General features: G+C 56.2%; 4 protein-coding genes across 4 annotated transcripts in view; 2 read left to right on the forward strand and 2 right to left on the reverse strand.

Moving 5' to 3' along the window:
* Window positions 1-229: 229 nt before the first annotated feature.
* On the forward strand, window positions 230-4,624 carry PHYSODRAFT_312236 (hypothetical protein; the record flags this gene model as incomplete). The annotated part of the gene is made up of 1 exon (XM_009523119.1): window positions 230-4,624. The coding sequence occupies one exon, from the start codon at window positions 230-232 to the stop codon at window positions 4,622-4,624; it is 4,395 nt and encodes a 1,464-aa protein (XP_009521414.1).
* Window positions 4,625-4,705: 81 nt separating this feature from the next.
* On the reverse strand, window positions 4,706-5,163 carry PHYSODRAFT_481428 (hypothetical protein; the record flags this gene model as incomplete). Its single annotated transcript, XM_009523120.1, has 3 exons — window positions 4,706-4,837; window positions 4,897-4,980; window positions 5,041-5,163. The coding sequence occupies 3 exons, from the start codon at window positions 5,161-5,163 to the stop codon at window positions 4,706-4,708; spliced, it is 339 nt and encodes a 112-aa protein (XP_009521415.1).
* A 216-nt stretch (window positions 5,164-5,379) lies between these two features.
* Window positions 5,380-6,866, forward strand: PHYSODRAFT_285152 (hypothetical protein). The gene is made up of 3 exons (XM_009523121.1): window positions 5,380-5,417; window positions 5,936-6,089; window positions 6,170-6,866. The coding sequence occupies exons 1-3, from the start codon at window positions 5,395-5,397 to the stop codon at window positions 6,725-6,727; spliced, it is 735 nt and encodes a 244-aa protein (XP_009521416.1). The 5' UTR covers window positions 5,380-5,394; the 3' UTR covers window positions 6,728-6,866.
* A 48-nt stretch (window positions 6,867-6,914) lies between these two features.
* PHYSODRAFT_481754 (hypothetical protein) overlaps window positions 6,915-11,231 on the reverse strand; it is a gene marked incomplete at both ends in the record, with an annotated part of 5,772 nt that continues 1,455 nt past the window's right edge. The window contains 3 exons of the mRNA XM_009523122.1: window positions 6,915-8,023; window positions 8,090-10,457; window positions 10,515-10,746. Coding sequence (XP_009521417.1) covers window positions 6,915-8,023; window positions 8,090-10,457; window positions 10,515-10,746 — 3,709 coding nt within the window. The remainder of the gene's footprint in view (window positions 8,024-8,089; window positions 10,458-10,514; window positions 10,747-11,231) is intronic.

Consider the following 11,231-nt stretch of genomic DNA (forward strand, 5'->3'; position numbering starts at 1 on the left):
CGATGGCGGATACTTCATCAGTGCTGGTGTTGGTGAAGTAAATATTGACATTGCATTCGAAGAGGACATCACAAAGGCATGGAGTCGCATTCAAGAACTGGATGAAGCTATCGAAGCGCTCCGAACCCCCTTTCAGACGGCAGGACGTGATTGGAACCTGTTCGTGCCATCATGCTTGCTATTCACGGGTGTTCAAGTCAACACTGCTGTCAAGGATCTGACAGTGCGAATGAGACGTTTCCCTACTCCGTTGATGAACTGTGGTTCTTTGAGCGTCAACGGGCAAGTGTTTTTGACGGCATTCAAGAGTAACTGTGATGAAGCCTTTGGTAGCGTGCCTTTTGACATGATGGCAGCCCTACGCTGCTTTGTGGATCTAACGGTAGATGTTTCCAGCCCAGTGTTATACTTCAACCCTGGCTACGTCTACGCGTTGGACGAGTTGGCGGGCTTTGCTCTCGGTATGATTCCATTGGCTGTGCTAAACGTCGATCAACGCTACAAAACCTCTGCTGCCGATATTGCACGCAGGCTTCTTCACGGAAAAGTGATTGTCTCCGTGAATGATGCAGGTGTTCGTCTGCTCTGTGGTGCGACATCATTTGAGTCGGGGGATTACCTTGAAATCGTTGTTCATCAAGTCCGAGCGGCGTACACCAGTGGCTCAATCGACATCGATGTAACGCGCGTGACGGCAAAGATTGAGCCTGGATCACTATCTCACATTGCAGAGCTAAGCCACCTCAAGCTGCAAGTATGGTTAAAGTGGGGCTGCGTTGGTGATCCGGCAATGCATTACAGCTACCCCATCGAATTTACTGGTGTTGACCAAGCTACTACTTCAGGCGAAGCATTCACGCTTAGACTACCTCACTCAGACACCTACTCTACGACTCCGTTCGAAGCTTATCAAGCTACAGAGCTGTCCGTCTTCATCAGCGGAAGAATTTGTCCTGTGGACCCAGAAAATGTCGACCCAAACAGTGCCGACGGGTGGTCGAAGCGAGACATGGCTGCGCGCACAGCCGTTGTGCTTTACAGCAAGAACGTTGAGTGGCTGATTGGATTCGGTCGCGTATATCAAAAGGTGCCCCAGTATCCGTTGCCGCGGCGCAGGGGTCATGAAATCAAGGCCACCTTGCCATCCCTAGACATCTCAGACATTCTCAAAGGACTGACAGTGGAGGAATTCGACCTGATCGGCCTGGATTTAGCGTTATATGCGAGTGAGAAGCATCCTGTTGGTGTTCGTGCCTTCCTTGACGACAAGATCAGCTGCTCCGGGGCTTTGTTGAAGAGCTCACACGAAGTTTTTGTGGATATGGACAGCAAAGATGACACGAGCACAACAGTGCGTCGGCTTTCATTCTCCATCGAGAAGTCGAGATGGATTGTCCACGATGTGAACGTGGACGCTAGAGATATTCAAGTCCGTGTATGCACCCCCGAGTCGGGAAGCAGAGGCGAGTCGCTTGTCAGTGTGAAAAGCGTGTCGCTTATTGTCGGAGGCGGCACCGAAAGAGCACCAACGCACGACAATGGCCAGATGAAGTTGCACAGCCCTCCTCCGATGAAGCGCGTTACGAATGCCCAGCCCCTTCCGTTCTCCCAGTCCTCCAGCAGGGTGAGGGAACGACCAAAGCAAAGCATTCTCGACTTTTTCGAGATTCCTCACGAAAACCCGTTCAGTTATCGAGAATCGGACAGCGATGCTGAAGGAGAGATTGACGTGTGTGAAGCTCCAGAGGTTAGTAGCAGCGTTGAAGAAGGAGACAGCGAGGTACTTGACGAGTTCCGGCGGCTTGGTTTCCTGCTTGGATTATTATCAAGCGAGGTACGAGTGACCGTCACAATGGCCGCTTTGGCCTCTCTGGTGGACATTGCGGACACGTGGGTTCAGGTCGTGGTTGCTAGTTTACCGGAACTCTTTGACACAGCCGAAACTGTCACCTTGCTTGAGCAGAAAGAAGAAGAGTTAGCAGAGGAAGAAAATATCGCGGAGGATTCGGATCCCAGTCCAAAGAAGTTCACGTCCCTCGCTCAAGACCCAAAGTTTAGCGGACTCTGCCTCCAGGGAGGAGCTGACGCTCCAGTAAGCAGGGATAGCAGTTTGCGGTTTGAGCCAACTCCTTACTCAAACGCGGATACGGTTCGACCTGCTAGGAGAAAGTCTAGCAAGGTATTGAGCCAGTTAGAACCCCTCCGTACGATGGAAGACACTTCGCCACGAGCTGTGAACTCAAAGAACGTCCAAGCGTTTATCATGGTGAAGTTTGAGGACTGTCAGATCAGTGTTCAGGACCATCTCAACAAAGGATCGGTGCTGCTCGCGCTAAACGCTGGAACCTTGCAACACGCAGTGTCGACAGACTCCAGTCACGAGCGCATCAACTTGAACGTCGACGGATTCCAAGTGTTCACGGCGCTGCTGGATGTGGATGTGAAATCTCACGCCATTTGGCTCAAAACGCTCGCGGACGGATCGTATTCCCCGAGCTCGTATGGTTTACTCCGGCAGATAATCGCACCGATACCTGCACAAGTTACAATTTGGATTGACAAGGAGAAAACTATCGTGAAAAACCGAGTGAAGCTGGACATCCCTTCCGTTGAGGTGCAGGTGAACCCCGTATGTAAGGGGACCCTCGAAAAGCTATCGACAACCGCCACGGAGCTTATCAACGCAAAGTTGACTGAGAAGAAGGGGGCAGACCATTCTCACCTTCTGCACGGTTATCTGCGAGAAGCGCAACACCAGGAACGGTCTCTTCACCAGCTCGTCGCTCTCAAGAAGCAGCTCAAGTGGAAAATTTCCGCTTTACAGTGGCGTCAACTGTGTGGTTGGGACTACCGCATGAACGAGCGTGCGATGGTTGCAGTAACTGCAGCAGAAAATGCCCGAAACCTCGCGTTCGATGTCGAGACCTCACCATTGTTCCGAAGACGCAAAATGTCCTCCGCTTCGGTGTCCTCAGCCTCGACAAGTTTCAGCATGCTCGGATCCACAGCTACGAATCGATACGAAGACGAACAATTTACAGATGAGCTACAGAAAATGACACAGCAGTACGAGGCGCTTTCCGAGGTGACGCGCTTCATGGCAAACGAGCTCAAGAAGCAGCTAAAACCGAGCCCGCTGCCTAACGTGGACCTGGAATTTGCACTGGATCGCGCCTCCTTGACACTCAGCGGCGATAATGTCGACATCCTTCGGGCGCAGATGGGGTCGTTATGCTTCAAGATGCAGTTGTTCGAGGATCACTCGGGAAACTTCGCACTTACTCTCCAGGATCTATCGGTCAGCAACCTCAGCCCGGGGACGCCGTATCCAGACTTGTTGCTACCAGTCTATTCGCGAACGTGGGAAGGCGATGACATGTTTCTTCGTGTTGACGCCGAAGTAGCGAAACCTGTTGGCATCACTGTCGTGCAGCATTTCGAGGTGAACGTCCACCCGATACAGGTCTGCATAACGCAAGAGGTGATCATGCAGCTGGTGGCGTTCTTCTCACCGTCAGACACCGCCAATGTTGCCAAGGAGGAGCAGCGTGCGGAGGTGCGATCCCAGTTCTTGCAAGCTCGTACTGCTAGCACGTCTGGCAGCGATGGACGAGTCGGCTCGGCGATTATCAAGGCAGTCAAGGTCGCTGGTAAAGCTGCTGCGCACCCTCTCGGTCTCGGACGTACTCACCGTGGAGACAGCGACGAAGATCTGGTGCCAGCAGGCCGGAAACCAAAGGGGGGATCGCTTCAGCTTATCCCCGAAGACCCGTCGCAGTGGATCGCGAAACTCGCAAACTTGTCGGAGTCTAGCGAGCTGCCGTTGTTTGGGTCAACCGATGAGATGGACCAGCACCACACCACGGAGTCTGCAGAACGAGAGATCAGCGAGATGAAAGACCGAGCCAAGAACATTTTGTTCAAGCGCATTCGTCTCGGAGCGATCGAAGTGGTGCTCACCTACAAGAACAAGAAGAGCGGCCTGGGCAACAGCAGCACACCGCACCTTCACATCCCTCACGCCGCACAGCCTCAAGCGTTAGAAGACATGCGAGGCTTCGAAGTCAAAACTCATGCGCTGGTGTATTGCGACAAAACGTGCTCCCCGCTGGACCTGGTCATGCGGATGCGACGCGATATTCTGCTGGACGTTCTCTCTCAGGTCGGACGCAACTTCACCAACATCGGCAACTTCCTGCGCGACCAGTTTGACCCTTCTAGATGGGCGGCCTTCGACGCACTAGCACCGCTGAAGTCCCTGTCCACGACAGTATCTTCGCTGACAGCCATCGGTCCGTCCCACGCCGGCGCAGTGCTGCCTCTAGCTGATCAGACCGAAGGCGGGAATCCTTCCGCCGACGCGAAGGCAAAAAGTGCTGAAGACACTCCCTCGAGCCCCGCGACTTCGACGTCATTGCGTCCGACTGAGCTTCTGCACGAGTGGCAAGCTCCATCGAGTCTCGACACGTTTAGCGACAACTACGACGCCGACAGCTCCACACCGACTACCCCGACATCCACCGACGCCGCGCATCCCAAGCAGGTTAAGGCCAAGCGCTCACTGGCCAAGCTCTTTTCCAGAAGGAAGTCCGCCAGTCCATTGACCTCCCCGTCCGCGCAGTAGCACCTAACGACTAAATAAATGCCTACTACTCCGCTATACTACAGCCGAACCGTCCTCCTCTCCAGCTTCTTTCTTCTGCATCTAGCAGCGAGCGAACACGTGCGCCTTGATGTCCGTGACGTAGCTCATGCTGTAGCTGCCACGACGCCGCAGCTCGCGTCGGAAGGACGTGGCTTCCGGCTGCTCGCGTCTCGCAGTGGCCTTCTCCGACTCCTAGCAGCACAACTCCGTCAGATACACAGCGTCTCCATCTATATAGGAATACCACTCACTTGCGTCGCCACCCAGCGCAGCGGCAGCAGCACCCCGAGCACGTACAGCGCCACCAGCAGCGTCACGAGCGTCAGCATGACCACCTGATTGAACGTTAATATCCACGACAACTCCTCTAAAACTGAGTATAATTCCACGCTCACCTTGCGCGCAGTAGGTAGAGCATGGAGCTCCTCCAGGAGCTGCGCAGCCAGAGGCAGCAGCGGCACGCGGCCGAGCACGAAGCCTCCGCCCAGCAGCGCCGCGTTGAACAGCAGCGACCCCATTCACGTATTGTTGAATCCTACAACCCTTCCTATAAAGGGTTGTAGGTAATCGCATCAACCAATCACAGACATTATTGCTCCGCCTTGTTTCTGCCAATCATCTGCCGTTCGTCCGCCCCACTTTCATCCAATCGATGCGGGCGCCGCGTCTCGGCCATTCAATCCGCTTGTTGGTGTGGCACGCCCTATTGGCGCTCCTCACTTTTCAAACCGGAAGTTAATAGTCGCACCATGGCTCCCGCTGCCCCGAAAGTGTACGTCGCCGTCTGAAGCGAGCGCGCGCCAGGCCCCAGCGCCTCCTCCTCTCTCTACTTGCTGGATCATGGATTGTCTCCTGCGTCTCTCCACCCTCCGCTTGAGCGGAGGGCGACGCACGGATGGATCGTGAGAGTAAAGCGCGTCCTCTAAGCCGACCTCCGCGTCCAAGCTGAGGCGCGCTCTTCTCTTTAAATCGATACGGAGGGGTCTTCTTTCTCTATTAAGTTAGGGGGTCGACCTCTCCAACATCTCCCAATGTGCCTCTAATGGCAGCATTCGTGGAGGATCCTGGTGTGTGTGGGGCTGTCAAACTTGATGACGGCGCCACTCCACTCAAATGGAACTGTGACGGGTGTGTCGGGAGCGGCCTCTTTGGAGCCACTGCCCCCTCCCTCTATCAGATAGAGAAGGAGAAGGAGGCAGTCGGCTCCGCTGAGCGCGCTGGGCTTGGCCTGGCCCACCACCGATGCGTCATGCATCCCGTCCTAACTCTCTTTTGTGTTATCTTCTACAGTCTCGTCCCTGAGTCGATCCTCAAGAAGCGTCGCACGCTCGAGCAGGTGAAGGCCAAGCGCGCCGCCAAGGCCGCCGCCGACAAGGTCCACCGCAAGAAGGTCCGCCAGATCGCCTTCAAGAGCGCCGAGAAGTACGTCAAGGAGTACCGTCAGGTAAGGCTAGCCCCGTTATCTATCCGACCAGATAGAGACCAGTATCTCTAACTGTTATCAACTTGTGTATCATCCAACAGCTCGAGAAGCAGAGCGTGATCCTGCGGCGCCAGGCCAAGTCCACGGGCAACTTCTACGTGCCCGCTGAGGCCAAGTTCGCCTTCGTGATCCGCATCCGCGGTATCATCGGCGTGTCCCCCAAGGTGCGCAAGATCCTGCAGCTCCTGCGTCTGCGCCAGATCCAGAACGGCGTGTTCGTGAAGCTCAACAAGGCCACCATCAACATGCTGCGCCTGGTCGAGCCCTTCGTGACGTACGGCTACCCCAACCTCAAGGTCACCCGCGAGCTGATCTACAAGCGCGGATTCGGCAAGGTCCGTGGCCAGCGTATCCCCCTGACGGACAACGCCGTGATCGAGAAGTCCCTGGGCCACGTCGGCATCATCTGTATCGAGGACCTGATCCACGAGGTCTTCACGGTCGGCGAGCACTTCAAGCAGGCCGCCAACTTCCTGTGGCCCTTCCAGCTGTCGTCCCCCAACGGCGGCTACACCAAGAAGCTGCTGCACTTCGCTGAGGGCGGCGACGCTGGCAACCGCGGCGCCGAGATCAACAAGTTCATCAAGCAGTGCCTGTAAGGTGCTAACTGCCTGGTCGTTCTTGCGAGGTTTCTTCCAGCAGCAACGCGGTGTTTGGGTGGGCTACTCCCTCAGCTCGCTCGGATGCTTTAACAAATCGGTTTGAAAGATAATGAAAGGGTCTTTTTGACTACCAAACAACTGCTGCCCCTCTGCGTAAGTGTCTTGACTATTTGGTGTTGCTGGTTTAGGTCGGCTTGGCTTGCGGGACAACGCGTCGTTGGCGTGACGGTGGAGCGAGTGGAGTGCTGAGTGGCAGACCCAAGCGCGGAGCTCCGCCTGCTGCAGCACCCACAGCGCTTTGGGCTCGACGTGACACGCACTTCTCGCACGTGCAGTTGCGCTGGTGGATGGCGATCTTCATGCGGCGCTTGGCCTCGGCCAGGCCCAAGTAGTTCTCGCGCATGTCGCTCAACTGGTCGGCTGAGCGAGCTGTGGCCCAGAGGCGCACCTCCGTCACCTCGTAGTCCTGCATGCGCCACCCGAGCAGCAGCTTGGACGGCTTGGACACGGTTTGGCTGCTGGGGGTTGTCTGGGATTCACCGACACAACGCGCGTCCAGGAAGAGCTTGAGACCGACGCGTTGTGGTGACGACACGTCCACGGTGAAGGCCACGTGACGCCAGCCTTGGTTGCCACTGTGCTCCATCTTCTGCGAGGCTCGGAGCTGCTGGTTCGCGAACGTCAGCACCAAGAAGTCGTCCTCATCGATAACCAGCTCCCAAGAGGCAGGACCAGAGACGTCTCCACCTTTGACGCCGTCGTCGAGGCTGTCGACACGCCGTCGAGACACCAACACTTGACGCACTCCACCGGACATCGTGGCTGGGACTTCCTCGTCGTCCTCAAGCAGCTTCTGGACCTGCGCGTGCATTTTGTAGTTGCGGATCCACACCTCGAACGTGAACTCACGACGGTACGGGTCTTCATCGAAGGCTGTGCCGACATCAAGAGTGCTGCCTGGTCGAACGGGGCATTGAACTCCCCAGCCACTTGACGGCAGTGAGGAAGGCGATGTCTCTGATGAAGGGAAGCGCAGAGCGAACTCTTCAGGGATACGACCAGGCTCACCCCGATCGACTGGCGCCGTCGATTCGACGAGGTTCACCACATTACCAAGGAGACGCAGCGTGTTCTCACGCTTGGAAGTGTCCAAACACTCAACCCCATCGGGTGATGCTGCTTCACCGTTCGCCTGCTTCTCAGCCGCTGTCGCGCCTTCTTCGAACCGCCAATACGCCACCACAGCGTCCTCTTCGTCTTGAAAGGGTCCGATGGTCATCTTCGCGCTAGCGGCTGCGTCTGCTGCTGCACTTGAAGCTGATGGACAGAACGCGGCAGGTCTTGAACCAGCGTCGCTACCGAATAGTGATCCGGTGGCGGCTGAAGCCTCGACGGCAAAGATGGAGTAGTTGGGCGCACGCGGCTCCGTCGTAGCAAGTCGCGCTTTGGTTGATACTCCCAGCCACTCACTCGCATCCTCCGGAGCTAAACGCTTCCAAGCGAGAGTTCCAGCACGCGTCGTGTCATTCGCTCCCTCGTCTTGGTTCGACAGCTTCTCGGCTGGTAGCTTGAGACGATCAAGTGGCGCGACAGTGTTGAGCAGACGTCCTCGACGCATTGGCTGTGTTAGCGTCTCGCAGCAGAGGATCGAGAAGGGATCCTGCTGTCCAGCCCCAGACGATTGAGGGTCCTGCCCCATTGAAGCTTTCGTGATGGCACTTAACGGCGGGTTCAGCTTCGTCCACGACTTCTGAAGCGAGTCCAGCACTTCTGAAGACGACGAGGTACTAAACTTGCGGATCATCGTCATGAGAGCTTCGTCGTCTCCCGAGAGATCGAGACAACGCATGGCCCAGTGCGGCTGCCCGATGCTTTCGAATACAACCGCGAGCTGTCGAAAGCGTCGCGCTGTTGGCCCCATTCGCGACGGCAACTTAGCCGCGCCATCGGAATCGATGGCAACCACGTACTCTTCCAACGCTGGGTCATGGGCGAGGAACACGCGAAGGAAGTCTTCCCACTTGTGGGCGTCAAGGAATATCGACCCCATCACCGCTCGAGACAGCAGAGACGTTCGGCTATAGTTTGACGACGGAGCGGCAGGCGCAGCTCCGTCGGTAGCTGCGACCGCGGTTGAGGATTTCTCTTGAGAGCTGATCAGCGTCTTCAGCACCTTCAACACTTTGTCTTTCCAGCCAAAGGAATGGTACGCAGTCTCCAGCACTGCGTCTGTGATTGAGCACACGGGGCGATCGCTGTCGTCGTTCATCAGTGTGAATGCTAGCACCTCACGCTCGAAGACACGGCGGAGAGTGGCGTTAGGGACTGCAAAACCCAACAACAATGGCTCACATAACCCGACGGAGTGCAGTGACAATCGGCTGTGAAGCGTAGCTGGATTGGAGACGGAGTAGCACAGTCGGTCTCCACACAGAGACACAAGCTGGACGCTGGACCGGGTGAAACCAGGACGAGCGTCAAGTTCGGCTGCGATGCTGCACAATAGCCGGCTTGGATCATTCTGGAGGTGGTTGGCGACTGGAGTGACGTAGCGCACTTGCTGTCCTTCTGTAGCGTACAACAGCGTCTGAGAGACCCACAACAAACTCTCGGGTGTCCCCATGAGGTCGTTCATGAAGTCGTAAGCGCGCAACTCTCGGAGCTCGGGCGACAGCACCACGATACGCCGAGTTGTTGACACAGCCAAGAGAAGCCGCTGCTGTGAATCGTGCGGGCCGATCTGAGCACAAGACGAAGAGTTCCACTGAGCGTCGACGACGCGTTCATTTGGTCCACACACCCAAGACGACGACGAGTTTTCAGGCACGGACAGGTCGTCGCCACTGATCACTAGACGCTCTGACTCCAGAAGGTATAACACCTTACAGACCACAGCACCCTGGAGCGGAGAACTTGCTGGGAGTAACAGCGGTGTCGGGAAAATACGCCGAACGGGCTGATTCTGCTTCACCTTGGATCCAGCGTCGTTACTAGGATCACGTGCCGCCTGGAAGCTGAGTGTGTCTCCTGCCTTCGAGAGGATCAACAGCAAATACGCTGGACTCTTGGCTGCATCGGGGGTTTCAGTGGACGGAGTCATGCCGAAGCACACATCGCGAGCGTCGTACTGTAGCAGGCCGCACTTCAACTCGATCGCTGGTAGTGAACTCGGAGCTATCGCGCCTTCTTCATCGTCTGGATGAGCCATCGCATCATTCACTGCAGTGTCCACGGTGGGATCAAGATCGAGTACTACGAAATAGAACGACGACGGACGGACGCCATTCGAGGCAGCGTCGTCACCTTTCTCTCGTAGTTTAATGCACACAGCAGACTGGTGGCTACTGCCAATAACTTGAAATGGGACCAATGGAACACTGCGTTGGCTCTTCCAGTCTGGAAGCTGGTCGCTGGAGCCCGTCAATCGCCCCGAGAGCTGTGAGAATCGCTGCAGTTTGAGGACTGGATTGCCTTTGGCGCTGGTCTTCACGGCGATTTGGAGCTGAGACGACGGCAGACCTACGGGATAGTCGTGATACTGCGCTAGCGTGAGCTGGGTCGTTGTGCTGAGCGTGGGAGGTATCTTAGGCTCGGTTTCGGTTCTTGAGCCCGTTTGGTTCTGCTGAACATCAAGGAGGAACACCGCCCGACGCTCCGTGGTGCTCGCATAGACCGCCAAAGAGTTCTGCCACAGAATGGTATCTGTGGCTAGTACAGCAGTCAAAATCTGGTTATTGCCAAGTCCACGATAGCCCCCATCACGAAGTAGTGAGGAGCTGGAAACATTCCACCACTCGGTCATAGCTCCTCCTCCACTGGTGTTTCCCCCTGCGCCACCCCGAGGACTTGTGATCGAGTTCCCACTACCATTCACCAGCTCCCAAGCTGCAATGGCATCAACGCCATACTCGCGTCTGAATGAACGCCAGTGCGCCAGCAGCACAGGAAGTTGACCATGGATTGTCAACGATAAAGTTCCACTTAACCGCGAGAAGTCCGGGGTTTGAGGCGGATTCCTACAAGGCAACACATTCGTCAGGCAAAATGGAGAGAATACCTCAAAGACAACACGTACAATGTGGTGGAGGCCACGCAGGTGTGAGCCTGTCCGTTCATCGCAATAACATCGACTCGGCGGTTCTGGTATCCTGCCGCGAGGAACATGTTGCTGCTGCTTCCATTGGCTCCGCATCCGGTACACATTCCAATGGCGAGTTCCACGACGGGAGACTGAGCCAACTGCACCGCAAAGAGTGGAGTGGCGAAGTCCGTATTCTCCTGCCCCTTCCGAGGAGCTCCAGCGTCCCCCTCATCCGAGGCGGAAATTATACTCCAGACTTGAATCGTGCCATCGTTGCATCCGGAGCTGAGTAAATGGTGCTCTGTTGAGTACGCCAACGACACGACGGACCCCCCACGCAGTGAACTCTTGCGGAGGATCTCACGCGCTGGACGCGGCGAGTCCACGCGAGTCACGCGGACGTTGTTGCTGCCCTCGGAG

Source organism: Phytophthora sojae (genome assembly GCF_000149755.1).
Source record: "Phytophthora sojae unplaced genomic scaffold PHYSOscaffold_2, whole genome shotgun sequence".
Classification (NCBI taxonomy): Eukaryota; Oomycota; class Peronosporomycetes; order Peronosporales; family Peronosporaceae; genus Phytophthora; species Phytophthora sojae.